Source organism: Archocentrus centrarchus, chromosome 24 (assembly GCF_007364275.1).
Source record: "Archocentrus centrarchus isolate MPI-CPG fArcCen1 chromosome 24, fArcCen1, whole genome shotgun sequence".
NCBI classification, from domain to species: Eukaryota; Metazoa; Chordata; class Actinopteri; order Cichliformes; family Cichlidae; genus Archocentrus; species Archocentrus centrarchus.
Window position 1 is genome coordinate 20076381 of NC_044369.1, and position 18602 is coordinate 20094982.

The 18602-nt window shown below is 40.5% G+C and overlaps 1 protein-coding gene across 1 annotated transcript in view; it reads left to right on the forward strand.

The window, feature by feature from the left end:
- Positions 1-18602, forward strand: part of epb41l2 (erythrocyte membrane protein band 4.1 like 2) — a 53722-nt gene that overhangs the window by 32487 nt on the left and 2633 nt on the right. The window contains 14 exon segments of the mRNA XM_030721420.1: positions 1029-1181; positions 1292-1389; positions 1833-2005; positions 2818-2903; positions 6672-6722; positions 6891-6926; positions 10239-10349; positions 10352-10408; positions 13215-13283; positions 13653-14315; positions 15403-15531; positions 15801-15899; positions 16071-16151; positions 18490-18601. Coding sequence (XP_030577280.1) covers positions 1029-1181; positions 1292-1389; positions 1833-2005; positions 2818-2903; positions 6672-6722; positions 6891-6926; positions 10239-10349; positions 10352-10408; positions 13215-13283; positions 13653-14315; positions 15403-15531; positions 15801-15899; positions 16071-16151; positions 18490-18591 — 1908 coding nt within the window. The 3' untranslated portion in view covers positions 18592-18601.

An 18602-nucleotide genomic window follows, 5' to 3' on the forward strand; every position in this document is an offset into this window, starting at 1 on the left:
GGAATTCAAGGAGTCAGTCTATTTTTGTCCTGTGCCATTAATTTGCTGCACAAGTCTCAAAATCCCCAAGGCCTGCAATGTCAGAACAATTTAAAAGCACAAATGTTTAAAAAAAAAAAAAAAAAAGGGAAAATTCATTGCTTTACCAGTGAAGACACAAAGATGGTCACAAAAGAGAGATGCATTTGAGCGAATGAAACTGTTAATTCAAGTGTCCTGTGTCTGTGACAGCATTAGATGCTCTGAAAATTAAATAAAAATATATTAAGAAATTTATTTGCCTCCATTAGAGAACCATTTTGCAGACAAACAGAATAGGGAGGGGGGAAAAAAATACAAGGTAATGAACTGTGGGCAGATTGTGTGAGCCAGAAACCGAAGCTGGGACTTGGTGCTCAGGGCATTTTTGGCCATGGGGCATGGTCCCCAACCATTCAGCGGTTTGGTTTCCTGATGATCTCCATAATTTCTTTTTTTGCGTAACTTTGTAATCTAATTTATAATCGTAAAAACATCAAACAGTATGTGAGCTTCTTGTTGCAGTTATTTCATTGCTTATTCACAGAAAAAGCTGTGAAAATTGTTTGTTGTAACATTCACTGTAACCAGCCAGAATATTTGAATGTAGCTGCAGTGCAAGGTCAGAGATCAATGAGCAGCTAATGCCATGGCAAGGCTGTGGGTTGTTTGTGTGTGTGTCCTAATAGTGTCCATTATCAACATATTGGATTTTCCATTAGTGCAACAGATTTTTCCTCTGTTACTTCACTACTGTAATCAATACCATTAGCAGATGGTCTGGGAGCCTTAAAAGCTTTGACAGTGTGTTATTCTGCCAGCGAAATGTGTTACAGTTGCACTGCGTGGCACTGTTTGTGTGTGTGGTAATTGAGTTTCTGGTGACCTTAAACGGTCTACTTTAAAAATCAATTCATGCACAGTATGATCTGGCTTAGATAAATAGATGGTGTTTACAACAAATAGTTAATCAAATTAACACATGTAATGTACATTTGTATCTGTCACAGGATTCAGAGGGTGTGGACATCATGCTTGGCGTGTGTGCCAATGGACTCTTGGTCTACAAAGACAGACTTCGGATAAATCGCTTTGCTTGGCCCAAAATACTCAAGATTTCATACAAGAGGAACAACTTTTACATTAAGATCAGACCTGGAGAGGTAAGTATGCACACACACTAGTTTTACCTGTCAATTATTTTTCTAGTGTACCTTTTGTGCTAATAAGAAAACATCTTCGTATTGTTGCTGGCTCTGCGTTTCTTTGATAGACGGAGCAGTTTGAGAGTACAGTGGGATTCAAACTCCAGAATCACAGAGCTGCCAAAAGGCTGTGGAAAGTCTGTGTGGAGAATCACAGTTTCTTCAGGTAGATATGTACACACTGATTCCTTCACAGTAAAGCACAAGTATGCTGCACCTGGACATTAATTTCAGAGATTTAGAGTCTGGACTTCAGGGTACAGGTATAGTTAAGTCTGTGGAGACACTTGTTATTTTTGCTCAACAAAAAGCTGTGTCTCTTCCCAGGAAATGTGTGAAGAAAGCATATCTCCTAGTGTGTATTTGTTGCCTTAGAGATCAGATACAGCGACGAAGCTTCTCTTCTAATGCTCGTGTTTGCCTTGAGTGTTTGCACATTTTTATGTTTGTGTTTGTAGAGAAGCTTGAGTATTCCTTTCATATCCTGTTCAAGGAGGATTTGCCTGGAAGCATTTTGCTTCCCTTACCCATGGAAATATAAATGTGACTATAAATGTTTCATTGCAAAGTTTTAAACTCCACTCCATGTCTCTGTCTTTTCATCGCTAGGTTAAATGCACCAGAGCCTTCTACTAAGTCCCGCTTTTTGACTCTGGGCTCAAAGTTTCGTTACAGCGGGCGAACTCAGGCCCAGACCCGCCTGGCCAGTTCCCTCATAGACCGACCGGCACCCAGCTTTGAACGCACATCATCAAAGCGCATCAGCCGCAGTTTGGATGGAGGTAATACACAGGCATGCATGTATGCAACTCATGCAGTTCTTCATTCTGAGCCCTATCTAATGAATGGACAGATGGAAGGAGTGAAGGGTGAATGGAAGTAGGGTCATGGATTTCAGGCATTGCAAAGGGTTTGTGTGCATATCTGTGTTTGTATTGATGTCAAATGCTCAATGCCTGACCAGATACAGGAAATGGCTGCAGCATATGTTTCCTGTCGCACAGTGAGAGACAGAGAGGGAGAAAGAAAGATGAAGAGAATGAATTTTCTGTTGCTCCAAACACATAAAACCTACATCGTGTAGATACAGCACAGCATAGTGAAGAAGAAAACACAGATTCTTAAAATTTTGAAATGGGCAGCACAAGTCGTCGTTGGCGTCAGATTTATAAATACATGTGTGACGATCTCATGTAGAACTGTAATAAAACTAGCATGTTCTCTACCTCTTATAGATCAGTGTTGCTAATTTCACCAAAAACCTCTTGTTGCCTACACTTTTTAATTTTTTAATTTTTTTTTTATTAGCCGTTTCCAGATCTCGGTTCATACAGCTGTAGGCCTCTGTTTAACACGTCAAGTTATTGTGTTTATATTGCCCCCTGCTGGCTATATTATTTTACTGCAACCTGACGTTGTTAAAATGTTTTGTCTTATATTTCAGTTTATTTTGGTGCTATTAATATATATATATATATATATATATATATATATATATATATATATATATATATATATATAATTTTTTTTTTTTTTTTTTTTAGCTGTCAGTGGAAGAAGCAGACTGTTTTGCTCTTTGTTTCTCATTCCTTAGCACCAATGATCAGCATAACTGAAGCTGGCAGGGAGTCAGCTGAGAATGGACGTGAGCCTCACCTGGAGCTCCACTCAGACTCAAAGGTGTGTACGTTCATGAATCAGATGTAGCATTTGCGTGTACAAGAAAGGTAGGAGGCGATAACAATAGAATGTATGTTAATTAGTTTTTGTAATTATAACACTACTCTGTGTCAATGTTGTCCCATGGAAACTGTTTGTGGTGTGCCAAATAGAAAGACCGTATGTACTGAAAGCTAGAACCCAAGAGACGGTTTCTTCTGTTTATTTTAATACACAGTAGGAGTGTTTCCTTGCCTAATTTTTATTTATTTATTTTGTGAAACAATGAATGTGTTGGTTTTTTGTTTTAATGTTTTGCTGAACTGTGACACTAGAAGTTAATCATGTGTAAACATACCCATTTATGGATCACTGTTGATAATTTGTGGCAAGTCTCATCCAGTCTGTGTATCTGATGACGACTGCTTAACCATGACAGGCGAACAAAGTCTGTTATTTCTACTCTACCTATCCCTGGTTCACAGGCTAGTGGACTTGAACAAGAGATGTTAAAGCTGAGAGTTGAAGCTTTTTCACCATCTTCCACTGCAATCAACAACCACAAATTCAACAGAGACTTAAAGATATCACTCCTATTCAGACAGGATGCTGAGATATTGATCTTATCTAGGGCCAGAAGACAGCTACTCTCTTACCCCTAAAAATTTAATCTGCAAAAGCACGGGAGAGGTACATAAACGAACAAAACAAAAAAGCTTCATATCTTCAGTCTGATCATTTTAATGGTTTTCTTATCAACTGCAACTAGTCTTTACAGAGCAACTATGTCAGGTAGTCCAGCATTCACTCTGTTGGCCTGACTGCTATCCTCTACTGAGGAGCCATTTCCCTCTAATGTTTAGTTCCCAGTACTAAACCAAGCCAGTCTCCCCACATTACAGGAGTGTACACAGAGTATTGCTGTATGCTGTGCATGCCTCCTGTTCCACCTTCCTTCCCTCACTTCCCCCCTTCTTCTGCTAACCCTCGCTCACATCCCAGCACTCTGAACTTGGCACCTGTCTCAGCCCCTTTCAGTGGTGACACCCTGTTTGACACTATTGCTGCCAGCACCTGTGCCTACTGTTTTCTGCTCTATGCTCTACCCTGCTGTGTTCACTTGTAAGCAATTGTGGTGTGTTGTTCACTGACTAATGTTTTGTCTCTTTCCCTCTCTTTTTTTCCTTCACACACTCCCTTTTTTAATTTTTATTTATTTATTTTGTCTTTCTCACACCTCTCTTGCATGCTCCCACTTGTTGCTACCATTTTATAAAATTGAAATTTTGTTTTATGCACATAATCACTTTGATTTAACTTCATGTCTTCATGGCTTGCTCCTTCACTTTGTGGGTATGTGTATTCGCCGGTGTTTGATCTTTCTACCCACCCATCTACCCACTCTCTGGCTCTCTGTCATATTGTACCCTCCTTCATTCGCTGCTTTTTCTTCTTCTCCTCTTGTACATTCCTTCAATTCTCCCCCATTAGTCGATCTTCATGTTTCCCCTCTCCTTCTCCTCATCATCCTCACTGTCATCCATCCCACCTTCCCTCGACTCTATCTCCGAGCTTGACCACATCCTTTCAGATATCTCCGAAGATGAAGATCATATCGACGACGTGGATACTGCACACGCGCTGTGGACCCTCCCCTCAAACACCCTCTCCCTCTTCACCAATCAGCAGTTAGCTGATCTTGAACAGCTTGCACAAAACCCCACATCCTCTCCAACTTGCACATCAGAGCTTTTGAAGTCTGAGGAGGGCTGCCAGGCTGAAACCAGAACAACAGCTGGACTACTAAATTGGCGAAGCTGGCTCTCTCTGAAGGGTGTGGTTAAATATGTTTCTTTTATCTTTCGCTTTCTCTCCATTTCAGGGAATGGAGACGTGTGTCTGTCCACAGGCACCTTTTCAGGATTAATAAAAAAATGAACATTTTTTTCTCCTAATTTGCTCACGTTAATGTCCAAGTGGGTTCCAAAACTTAATATGTGTACCATCACTGCCTGGAAATATACAATTTCTGAGATGATTACATCCAAAATGCATCAGATTCTTAACATTTTGACATTTAAATGGACTCATTTGGTAGGATTTCTTACCCAACATCTTCCTCCAAAGATCAGTAATGTGGTTGCTGCTTTATTTTCTCGTCCTACACAACTGAGTTTGCCCACTGTATCGCCTCTTCGTCCATTAGTCTCAACCATTGCTTCTGTCTCCTTTCTCCCCTCTTGCCCTTTTTCTTTCCCATCTTGCTTCTCTCCCCCTGCCTTCTCTTGTTCTAACTTAATTGCATCTGTACATCGCTACCTCCTGAATCCTTCCCCTCTGTTCCTGCCTTGCCTGTTAGTGGTCTTCCTCCTGGCAGTGATGTTGACAGCAAGCCAGTCTGTAGTCTTAGCTCTGATTTTAGCCACACCCCTCGGTCTGACCCTGTGTTATTTGGAGAAGGTGGTATCCAGTCAAAGAAAAACCACTTTGCCAGTGTTTCTCAATGGCAAGCCAGATGATCAATCTGAAAATCAGTTGAGCTCTGTTTTCAACAGGCAAGCTTCTCCTCTCACACCAACACACACGCCTCCTCGCATCAGGCACCACGCTCATACAGGTGCTACCTGGATGCAAGAGCTGTGTGATCCAGCTGCATAGAAGTAAACACATACACATCTCTTCCTACCCCAATTCACTCCCTCACTCTCTGTTTGACATCTGTGTGAATATATATAAACTCCTTTTGTTCATTCCCTCCACCAGCACTTCCTCTACCTGATAATTTCTTTATTTACCTCTTATTTCTCCACCTGGCCCACCCCACTGTATTGTTTAAAAAAAAAAAAAAGTAGAAAGATTAATAAAGTATTAGAATGGTGAAAGGTATTAAAATATATATGCTGAATGAAGATATATAGAATGCCAGTATAGAGGCAAAGGCAGCTTTATTAAGAGTATTAATGTACAGAAATTGAGGGCAGTGGAGAGATAAAAAGGCACCAATAATAATTTGATGTGTAGAACACATTTTGAGAGTAGCTTGTGATAGAAGTTATTAAGCATAAAGCTCTGTTACAGTTGCTCTGTGTAGTATTCAGCAGATTAATGCCACTAATCAGATGAGGGTGGCGTAATTATTTAAATTGCATATGCACTTTTAAGGCAGTGTTGATTATTTATTTATTTTTTAATTTTCATTTGCTCTATTTTGCATAGAGTGACACTGAATATATGTTAGAATTGTATATACGGTAGCCTCCAGATGCTATAGCACCAAACAGCTTATTGCATTTGTGTATAATACCTAATAACGTTAAGAGTAAACAGTGTTACACCAGCCTGATCCCCAGTGTTCAGCATTCTGTCCTCTACCTCTCTGCACCGTTTGAGTCATTTTAGACTAAGTGTCCAGGACCTCGAACTGTCCTGGGCACTGAGTTTGACTGGTTTTTGACGTTGAGTTCATCACGCAGCTAACAAGATGCTGTAAAATAAAGCTGTTTAGGGAAATATAATGAAATCACATGATTGAAATATACTTTCATGCTAACTCTAAGCAGCTAGTAGCACCTTCTGTCTCCATTTCTTGACCACCTCAGCATCTTTTCCTGTTACTGTTCCAGTGGGTTTGGTGCGAAGGTCACATGACCAGCAGTACTCCCTAGCACTCAAGATTGCTGGGGAAAAAAATAGCTTTTCATATCATCCATTTCACTCTTTTCTTTCTTCGTGCCCTTACCTCATTCATTTTGTCCTCTGACTACCATCATCATGACTACAACACTGAAGGTTAAGGAGGTGGAGATGAGCCCTGGCGATGCAGAGGCCATGCCATCCCAGGTCTGTAAGGCCTGTCTTTACCCAGCATGCTTTGCAAATATTAAGGAAAAGAAAAACTATTTGTGATACTGTGCTGCTAAGAACTAATGTGAAATGGTTTAGAATATTGGTTTTATGGTGTAGTGGAGCAGACCTGTCCTTACTGTCTTCTCGATTTTACCTCACCAGCAGTCACCTGGATCCAGTGAACTTGGCCCCCCTCAGGTTCATATCTTGGTTATTTGGTTGTGCACTGGTCCGTGGGCTGTGTCGGTTGGTTTGCTGGTTGGGTTCACTCTCTTCACAGGGTGAAGTTGCCCTGACTTGATTATATGGAGACAGTTTGGGAATTTCTTTTTTTAATGAAGATCCAATTTGGAATTTGTATAAGCTTAAAAAACAAAAGCTATTAACTCAGATTACATTTATGTAAAATTATACCTTCTGATCTCCATTTGGATTCCAGATTGGGTCTGACTATAAAAATAGATCTGGGCACTTTCCCCCACTGTTTTCACTTTCAGATGCTCTGCTGTGGCTTACAGTTTCAGTCTGGTTTCTGGTTGACGCCTGTGCTGCTTTTCATTATCTTTGAATTTTCCTGAAAGCACAGTGTGGTTTGGTTTGTGTGAACATCTGTTGGTGTTTGAATGCTTTGGATTTGCATGTTTAGCATGGGTACGAGTACCAACAATGATACATTCATGAGGAATACCAAAATGGAAATTTGTGCTTGTACCCATCATCCATCGTTCACCAGAGTTTGGGACATTTTTTGTGTCATCAAATGCCTACATCTCATTTTCAGTTTTGTTATATAATTGTTGTGGGTTATTTTTTTTTCCCACTGTACTAGATTCTTTTATTTTGCACTGCATTTTACCAGTCTTTTTTTTAAATAATTTTTTTTTTCTTTTCATTTTGTGCTGTATGTCTGCCTTCCAGAGTTCGTTGAGAGTGCCATGGGGACAATATTATGTGAGGCACAGTAATTTAATGTTGGAGGTTGGTACTGGCGTCGTCTGATGGCTGAAAATAAGATCTACATGTTCTGTGTATTCTGACGCCATCAGATCTACAACTGTTACTATACTGTACAAGACTGCTGCCCTCTCGCACTCTCAGGCTCTGAGTGCATGCCCGCGGTGTGTAAGGTGTGGATATTTGTTAATCAAATTTGTACTCAGTTCCAGCTATTTTCAGTCATTCTTATGATGTTGGAAAGTTGAAAACATTTCTGTGCTAATTGTCCTAATTCACACGGCAGCTACTTAAAGAACTCGGCTTGGAAATTTTTACTGTTTGTGATTTTTAAAAACAAAGTCACCTAAAGCAGAAAAAGATCAACATTTCTACATGTGACAAACTTACAAATCACCTAATTCTTCCAGTTCCACTCAGATTTTGGCATCTTAAGCTCATTAGTGTAGTTTTATGGCTCTTAAGTTTGTTGTGTCTCAGTGCTGTCCTGCTTTTTAGTAAAAAAAAAAGGCCCATTTCTCTACCGGTCAGCATAAATAAGTGAGAACACATAGGTCCTATTGTCCATCCCCGTATTTTTCAAGGTTTAAAAGTTGAAGTAAAAACTTTAATTTCATGGTCATTTCACTTTTTGTAAAGCTTATCTGTTCTAATGGGCAATTAATTGGGGAACTGAGTGATCGGATTATTTTTTGTAATCATTTTGAGTTTTGTAACACTATCACGGTCACTGTGGGTGAAAATCCTCCGACATTAGTGTTCTAGAGTTAAAACATAAATGCAGCTTTAAATGCGCTACTGAGACTGTTTGGTGCATGTAGCATTATTTGGTCCTTCGTAGTCCTCAGATGTTTTGAATTAATCAAATCAGGAGAATTAGGTGGTGGAGGTTGGTCTTGAAAGTATATAATCCCTAGTCTGTTGTATCAAGTGCACTGTGTCCAAATAAATACTTTCAATGGTGAAAATATTTGTATCTGCACAACAGCACAGCAGAAACTCACTCTTCCAGAAACTTCCCTGACTGAGCGTTCACAATGGCTGCTCTGTGAATAGGACTGATGGTGACTTAAATGCATGCTTTGTGCATGTGAATGCTGTTTTTGTGACTTTTATTTATTTATTTTTTTTTTACTTGTTGTATTCTCAATTCTTGATTGGTCAGAGTTTGATTATTGTCAGGCAACTGTGTCTAACCTGACTAATCCAGCCTCCCTAACACACATCAGGAGCTTTCTTCCTGTTTTCTTGCGATTGGCTGCCAATGTCAAGTGATATGTGGTTTGATAACATACTAAAACAACAACAACTTTGTGTGCAGCATGGGGCTGATAGTGCTCTACTGCACTGGAGTCGTCTACAAAGTAACCAGTGTTAGCTGAAATGTTAGGTTACAGTGGACAAAATAAGTATTTTTCTCCTTAATGTGTCCAAGTGTGTCAGTTTCTGATTAGATCCCACTGCTTTCTCAGTACAGTGAGACAAACTAATTTATCTGAATTTAATGAAATCCCTCCATGTTTGAGTGTGAATAGGATGAGGAACAGATGGTGGAAATGTATCCTATATGTGGCACCAAAAAAATAAATTAAAGTTGAAGTGACTAAAACTAATAATAACTAAGCAGTCACATATGAAGCAGGCTAAAACAGAGACAGAATATCACTACCAGCTCCATGCTCTGCAACCTGCCCTGCCATTCCTGGTCTGTTTTAAGGGAAAACTCCTTACCAAGATGGTGGGCCTTGTTTCACTGCAGCCTGCTTTAGATCAAAATAAAGTCTGCGCAAACATGCACTTAAGTAAGGAGGGATGCACCAATTGTCAAATTCTGGGTTGGTGATGATGATGCCATAAAATGGCAATTTTGGCTGATGGCTAAACCAGTAATTCATGTCATTTGTTTAGTTGTTGTTCATTTGTTATAAAAGGATAAACTCACTGTTTTAAATGTGTTTAGCTTTTCATTACACTCTTAGAACATATGGCCAAAGCAAATTTGATGTAACACAATTTGCTGAGAGTCTGTTATCAGTCAACAAGGCCATTATTGGCCGATATATGGGTGCATCCCTAGTGATAAGCTATATGGAAGATTTGATTTTTACTATAAACGAGGCTCCGGTGAGGCAAGGCATCTATCTTGTTTCCTTTCAGATTGACAGACTAATGCTCCTGTGATCACATTTTTTCCCTCCCCGACCCCTTCTCCTTTTATCCGTCCCCATTTCTCCTTCACTTTCCACCTCCCTCTTTTCTTTAATTTTCCCATCACATTCTTCTGTGTCTTGGTCTTGCTCTCCCTCTTTTGAATTTCCCTTGTACTCTGGCTTTTACTTCCTCTTTTTACCCACATCCTTCATTTTCTCTTTTTCCTTTCCCACTTATCTATCTTCTAACTTATCATCCTGTCCTCCTCACATCTTCTTACATCCATGTTTTTATCCCCACCTTCTTATCCCTATCACTCTCATTCATCTCATTTACTTTCCACCTGCCTTTTACCCCACCTTCCCCGGTTTCTTATCCTTTCCTCCCCCCTCCATCCCCCATTAGGACCATGATAAGACCCAAGAAGAGGTTCTGAAACACCAAGCTAGCATTAGCCAGCTAAAACGCTCCTTTATGGAAGCTCCACCTCCCTCTCCTCCTCAGCCCAACCAGTGGAGAAGAAACGTCTCACCTCCTCTCCTGCTACAACGATACGTTTTCAACAGCAACAAGTGGTATGTCTGTCTGGATGCCTTTGTCTCTGCAAGACACATGAATTGCAGAAATTTTAGTCTATAACATAGTGCAGGTGATAGTGTTATGCAGAGGACTTCAGTGTGTTTTTGCTGTAAAAACACAACAGTGCAGCCCCTGCAGCAAGACAAATGTCATTATTTGTGTCTGACCTGATTTATTCAGCAAGTCTTGCTCTTTTTTTCCTTTGGGGCTCAGTCTGTATCACTGAATCCACTGCTTTCTTTTTAGCTCTGACATTTATTGGGTTTTGGGGATTGTTTCAACTTTCTGCCACTTTTTTAAAGCTCTTTTTAATCGTACTCTTTTACATTTGCCATGGTGGTGTTTGCACAGCGTGTTGATTACAGCTCGTTGATCACTTGATGATCACTTATGGGTTACCCAAACATCAACAACTGTTCATTCCTTTCAGCAGGACTGATGTTAGATTGGAGTTTTTACAGCATTTTTTTTATTTCGGTTCTATTGGTCTTCACTTTTCTAACTTCTGTCTCTAACCTCTAAACTAGTATGTGTAATGGGGGTGTAACGATTCTTGAAATCCAGTTTTGTTCATACTTTAAACACTGCTTAACAGTGCTTAGTAAAAGCAGTCAACAGTTGTGCAGGTCTTTGATTAGTGACTTCTTGTATGAGCCTCTGTTTTCATCATAGAAAAGACAATATGCCAGGATTATATTTAATTGTTTTACAGGAAGATGGGTAATAGGTGCAGCGATTTATTGAAGTGTGCAAACATATAAAGCAGTATGTAGTTGGTTATCACAAAGGAAGTATGGTATCTCTTTCTATAACAGTGTGCATAAATAACAGAAAACTTACAGAAGATGGATGTGAAACAGGAAAAAAAACAAACAGGGGAATTTGCTTTGCCACAGCCATGACTCTTGTACTAACAAGAACTTTACTGTTCTGATGCTTTTCCAGTTCACTCTTTGCTTGAAAGTCTGAATAGCACAAACATAAGCACTTGGGTAATTAGACACACTTTCCCAAAGCTGTTTCTCAACAGCTATTTCCCAAAAACGCATCATAATAGGTACTGGAAGAGAAGAACAGTGAACTTGTGGACTTCTAGAGCTGTTAAACCCCTGCTATGCAATCATAAGGCTGTCCTGTATATTATATATATGCTATATTCTTTGCACGTCCTTAGTGATTTCTTATCTTTTAGCTTGTCTCAGATTGTCTTATCTTTCCTGCTTCTGTTTGTCTTCTCTCTGTCTTTTTTTACTGTGTGTGTTGCTGTAGAGTCTCGAAGAGGAGATAGCTTCAGTTCTTTTCAGTAGACACACTGACACTGGACTTTATTCAACTGCTAAGGCTGTCTGCGTTATTCCTGAACCAACACTAGATGCTGTTATAACCACAAGTTCAGCTGCTACTTCTACTTCTTCCACTGCTGTCTGCAGTTTTTCTGCACTACTACAAACCCCATCTACCGCACTTTGTGCCACTGAGGTGCTTCTACTACTACCAGACATTTAGGAGTCAGTTTACTATCATTCAAAAACATAAACAAGATCTGGCAGATGTTTGTTTAAAAGGCACAGTTGACCCCACAATCAAATGAACGTGGTTTTTTCTAGGCTGCAGTGCTGTTTAGGTTGTTTTGGTGATGATGGCTCTAAAGATGTCTACCTTCTCTTGAATATAAGGCAATAAATTGCACTTGGCTTAGAACTCTGTTGCAGTCATGCCACATTTACCCACCTGGTTGCGAACTATTAAATTATGAACTATTTTCTTTCTACCAAACTGATAGATGGATGCTTCCTTCTGCACAGTGATTAGTTAGTGTGGGCAACTCACCAAAACAATCTACAGTATAAATGTCAGTGCAGGCCAGAGGAAAAACTTGTATGTTTGAATTTTTTTCTGTCCCTTTAACCAATCATGTAGCCTTTGTCTTTCTGTTTTATAAGAGAGGAAACTGACACTTTGCCTGCCAGTTGTGTTTACACACTAAAGGGGTTTCAAATACCCATAATGCCTGCTGTGGATGCCGGATGAATGGTAGTGATAATTGGTTTGTGATGGCTCCATTTATCCCAAAAGAACTGGCACGCTATGGGCATGATGCATTTAATCTAAATCAACTAACAGCTGTGAATGGGGTGGGTTTTATTATTTATTTATTTATTTATTTTTTAATTTTGGGTCACTTGTAATGTGTGTGGATTTTATGTTATGTACTAATCTGCTCCATTCTATCATCTGTGCTTAAAAAAATATGTAAAAGCAGCAGGTATTGAGCAGCAGCTTTCATATGTTAAGAGAACTGGAGTGACAACCTTATGTGTTCAGTTAGCGGCTGCTGCTGCTTTTTTTTCAGGAGCTTTTAAAACTACACACAAAAAAACGAGGTTTTCAAGTGTGGACTTTGACCTCAGGCCATTATGATATATTTTTGTGGCTATCTCAAAGACACTGCTGACTTCAATACCATGCATCTTTTGCCTTTTTATGTAAGTGAAGATGACCTTTTTTTATTTATTGATGTGATATTCTCTTTAATCCATCTTCAATTTTTTTTTTTTTAACATCTTATTTTCAGTTCTTTTATCCCATCTCTTTTTCCCTGCTGCAGTGAACCTCATGCTTTATGGGTGGTGCATGAAAAACAGTCCACCAGGCACAGAATGGGAGATAATAAAAGAGAGGGAGACTGGGCACAAATAACAAAGGCAGCCCCTTCCCCGTGCTGTGATAACAGGCATCTTAATACTGCTAACACTGATGGTGTGTGATTAATAATGTCATGCTAACTTCTCTGTCACGCAGGTCAGTGTGCCCCAAACAGAAGCAGCCACAGCTGATAACACGATCTCTGATACCAAAGAACTTGCAAAGGTGGTCCTGATCTTCTTTTAATTCAGCCAGCCTTCCATTCATGACACTTTTTATCCATCACTTCCTTCATGCCCTCATTCATTTTCCACTGGCAGCTTAAATTTTTTGTTCCTACTCCACCCCTCATCATCTGTCCTCCTGTTCTTGTCTTTTTGTCGACAGTTTTTCTTCATCTTTTGCTTTGGTATTACGTTATCTCAACTTTTTTTCATTTATGTTCAATGATCATATTATGCTTTTGTTTTTTTTGTCCCCATGCGTTTGTTGTGTGTGCTTGCACCTCATTGTGTTTGTGTGTCTGTGCACCACGTGTGCATGCGTGTGTGTTTGTGTGTGTGTGTGTGTGTGTGTGTGTGTGTGTGTGTGTAGACAACCGAGGTTGAAATCGAGGAAACTGTTGTCGTCCAAGAGATTTCCAGAGCTCCCAAACCTGGACTTGTCACAGTTGCTGCCGGTTCCCCCGCTGCTCCACCTGCAGAGCAGGAAACGAGGGAGCAGGAAGTGAGAGTTCAAGAGGAAGCTGGGGTAGTTGAGGAAGCAGAGCCGAGGAAGCAAGAGAGCATTTCATCTGAGAGTGAGAGTGAAGAAGAAGCAGAGTACCATCCATATCTCCCTGTGTCCATCTCTCATACACAAATACCAGAGGAGAAGGAAGAGGAAGAAGAGCAGGAGAGGCAAGAGGATGATAAGAGGGCAGAGCAGGAAGTGTTGGATTCAGATGCGCCTTCTCTTCTAGCTGAAGTCATCCAACCTGCAGAGGAAACCAGTCAAGAAGAAGAGTCCAGGAAAGAGGACAACGCAGAGGGAGAGAAGACAAATGCTGAGGAAGAGAAAGAAGTTGAGCGTGAGACAGAGGAGAGCACTGAGGATCCAATGGTGACACCCGATGAAGCTCCTAACAGCCTCACCCTGCCTGAGGAGTGTGTGACTGGAATGGATGCTCTTGCAGAGGAAGAGGAGGAGCCTAAAATGAACGGAGAGGCCTCGCTGATTGAAGCGGAACCGCGGCCACAGGTTATTTGTTGCTCTGAGGTAAAGTCTTCACTGGGCCGACTGCGGAGCTTCCCTGGGCTTTGATCCCTCTCCTGCCAACTGTAGAAACACCCACTTTTTTCCTTCCTTGCTTTATGACCGTGCCGGTTTCCTTCCTGCTTGTGTGAATATTTAAGCCCCATGTACATCCTCACACTCATCTTTGTCCTATGAAAATCAAACCTTTTTACCAGCATGGCTAAAACTCTCTAAATCAAAGAGAGCAGTGCTTTAAAGTTAGAATTCACCACCATTGTTTTGGTGTTTTGGTGCTGATGTTGAGTTACCATCACATACATAATTGATTTCAGTCTTTATTTTGATTTGCTGTAATCATACATTTCACTTTCTTACATATCTGCTGTTGTCAGACACCATTATCATGACCCACGCAGTGTGGTGTGTTGCTACTTGTAGTTTAGTGTTGTGAAGTAAATGGGGCCTAAGTGGGCAATGCATGATGCTTTTAGTTGTGTGTTTTTGCTTTGCATGCTGTATTTGATATGCGCATGTCCTCCATGTGTTTGGCAGTGATGGTGTTCTTTCTGTAGAATTGTCATGTCATGGTCATCACAGTGACGGTGTTGTGGAAATCATCATTGCCAACCACTCATCAGAATGCCATCTTTGCATCTTGATTACATTTCAGTAGCCGTTTGAGTACCGCTTGTTTCATTGGCTTGTTTTTTTTTTTTTCATGTTTGTGCAGTGTTAGGTTGCATGTGGACACCAAAGATATTTCTGTAGTTGTCCTTCGGCTGTAGCTCTTTTTTTATTATATTGCACTGAGCAGATGTCATCTTATTTTTGTGTTTCATGGTTTTGCCTGCATGACTTTTGGGGCTTTAGCTTTTATGCATGCACTTTGCTGCAAATGGTTGCGTTCCATCTACATCTGCTGCTGTAGTCCATGTACTAGTGTTTGCCACATGTAAATATTTTTTAAATTATATAAAAGCTGACTTTGAATGTAAATTTGAGCCCAAATCAATTACATAGATACAATTTTTTTTTTTCTCCTTCTGCCTCAGGTTTAATATATTAATCCTCTTTCCTCCCCCCTCACTTCTCTCTTCTCCCTCCTCAGCCACCTGTGGTAAAGACAGAAATGGTGACTATATCAGACACGTTTGCAGCCCAGAAAACCGAGATAGCCACAAAAGAAGTGCCCATCGTACATACGGAAACCAAGACCATCACATACGAGGCCGCGCAGGTGCAGACTCAAGAAAAACGGGGAGCTTGTGTTTAGTTTCTTCCCCACGTGTGTCAGCATCCGTGGTTCATAGTGTTTGTGTGAAACATTTAGATTGATCATTGTTACATCGGTCTACTTCCTGTTCCAAAGTGCTTCCTTTCTAGCTACAGTGCATGACGTCATCTTTCATTCCTGCTCCTGCAGGAAGTTTTTGTTTGTTTGTTTGTTTTTGTTTTTTTATTTTTTTTTGTTCTAGCAACAGCTAATGATCTCTCTGTCTCTCTCAGTTGGATGGTAATGGTGATGGTGAGCCTGGAGTGTTGATGACTGCTCAGACAATCACCTCTGAGTCTTTGTGTACTACAACAACTACACACATTACCAAGGTATAGACTGATGCACACCTAAAACATGCACACATCTGTTCTTGTTGTGGCTTTGTCATTGTGACATAAATCATAATGTTCCATGTCTTGATTTAAATACCATAAAGCAGTTATTTCCAAACTTAAGAAACACCCCTGCCCAATTTGAAATGTGGTGATCTTTTGTTGCAGACGCTAAAAGGTGGCCTATCGGAGACAAGGATTGAAAAACGCATTGTCATTACTGGTGATTGTGACATTGACCACGATCAGGTCAGTTTTCAGTAACACAGTGTTTCCTTCTGCTTTACCTGGGGTTCCAGCAACTTGGCTGATGGGGTCACTTTATTCCCAGGTGATGTGAAATTTAATTTTTTAAATTTAGGACCTTTTTTTGTTCTGAAAATTTCCCATGAGGAAATTTAGGGGGAAAATGGATTTCTGGTGACATGTCAATCATGTTGCTCTCAGTCTTATTGCTAAATTTTATTTTGGGAATCGCTTATTCCCAAGTCACTTCATTCAAGGCATTAGTTTCACACAGTCCACTCATTGCTGGAATTTGCTGCTGCTGTTTCCTTCAATATATCTTTTTATGTAGAAAATTTTGGCACCCCACCCCCTCCCTTTGGCCTATCGTGATTAATTTCACATGCTGTCTTTCTCTTTGATTGCCACTGAGGAAAACTTTTCAGAGTACCTGAATCACCAGGGAAAAATGTGTATTTCCCAACCAGTTGTTGAGTGGTTGCTAGCAGGTTGCCACAGTCTCCATTAGTTTGCATGGAAGATGCTGCCCTGTCTGCAAACACTCCCCACTTACTGAGAGATAGTGAAACTTGGAAAAAGTGTGACGCAAACTGAAAACAGACAGCTCTCCTTCAGAGTAAAGGCTTTGCTGCTGCAACCATCATACTTCCAAAGGTTTAACTTTTATTTTGAACGCAAACTGTCTGTTTCTGGTTTGTATAGCACTCCCCACAGTTTCAGTACCGCCTGGCAGGTAGTTTGCAAGTGTTTGCAGGCAAGTCATGGTTTTCATTCAAACTACTTGCACCTGTAGCACCTGCTAGTGACCAAAGCAATCGCACGGTACCAGTTTCACCTAGCAACTGCAGCCACTCAACCACTGGTTGCAGTATACTTTTCCTTTGCAACCAGTGATAGCCAGAAGGTCCCCAACCAGTCTCTAAGCCTGTGTGACTGGGGTCTTAGCATACTAGCAGAGTGAGCTTTTTAAGTTGGGCAGACAGTCTGTGCATTTTTGTTTAATATGGACAATGAGTTTGAGTTTAAATCAGCCTGACTGTACGGGCAGAATTTGCAACTCTTTTGTCATGGTTTGGTGAGTCAGCCAGCCACCACGTGGAGCTCACACTGAATATGAACACATTTTCAAGCACTTTGCAATTTATCCCCAAAAAGGCACACCGATGTTCCTCGACATTCATTGCCTTCATTTTTATACTAAACTTTTCTCAGGATGCCAATTTACTTTAACTGCAACATCAAACTTATCTTGGACACCTAGCAGGTTTTTCAGCCATATGCCCAGTGGTTGTAGCCTTTGCCTGTTCTGTCACTATTTATATGGCCCATTTATGCTGCCTTGCACTTTGTCACTTTGTGTGCCAACGTGACGTCATCATACAGCCACATCCATTTGTACTTGCCATTTTGGTGCTTTTGCCCATTTGCAGTCTTCTCCAGCACTGTTGCAGAAATCTCCCTCCATTAGTTTTGTGCCATCTAGAGATCCCTGTGCTCCTGCATATCTGTGTCCATTACAGATGGACTTGCTCACGCAGTCTTGCCTTTGGCAACGGCAAACGCACAAGATTACAAAAATTAGACTGGCCAAAACGGTAACAATTCATAGCTTGTTTTAGTGAATGTCACTTTTGTTGGACACCGTCCAAGTACAAGAACGGCGAGCATGGTGGGCTCTTACTCTGCTCTTCAGCTCTGACAAATTGATTGCTGGCTGACAATGAAGGAAATCCTCAAACCATCTCTATTGCATTTCTCTATTGAAAACGCACCAAATGTGACTTTAAACTTAAGGTTCTTGTAAAAACTTGAATTTTGTCCAGTGTTGCACCTCTTGTCCGCGTACAAATTAGTTCTATGTATCTGTAAAACTGAATTTGTTGGAATGTAACAGATATTTTAAAAAGAGATAAAAATGGATACTTTGTAAATCTTTTTGCCCAAGCAGCAAACTTTCAGTAAACTCAGGAAATTTGTATCAAACTGCATGTAGCCCACAAATGTCTGAGACAATAAATGTCTCATGCTCAGGTCTGGGTCTGCATGCTCCTACTCCTTTTTGTTTTAAGTTGCCTGTCTGGTTTAATTAGCTGGATTTACACAAAAGCAACAGCTTTACACAACACTGAGGTGGATGTGTAATTTATTTTATTCTCCTTTTAAATACATTTTACTTAATCTGAAGAAGTAAAATGGCACAGTGATTGTAAATCCAGCACATTTGTCATTTTCTGTTTGCTTCTTTTGTTTTTGATTTAACTGCACCATTTCCCCCTCCTTCCCCCTCCACTGCTTGCTGTGCTCGGTGCTGCCACTGTGTGGCTGCCCCTTGGTACTGCAGGCACTGGCCCAGGCCATTAAGGAGGCCAAAGAGCAACATCCTGACATGTCTGTTACCAGAGTGGTGGTTCATAAAGAAACTGAGCTGGCGGAGGAGGATTGACTGAACTCAGG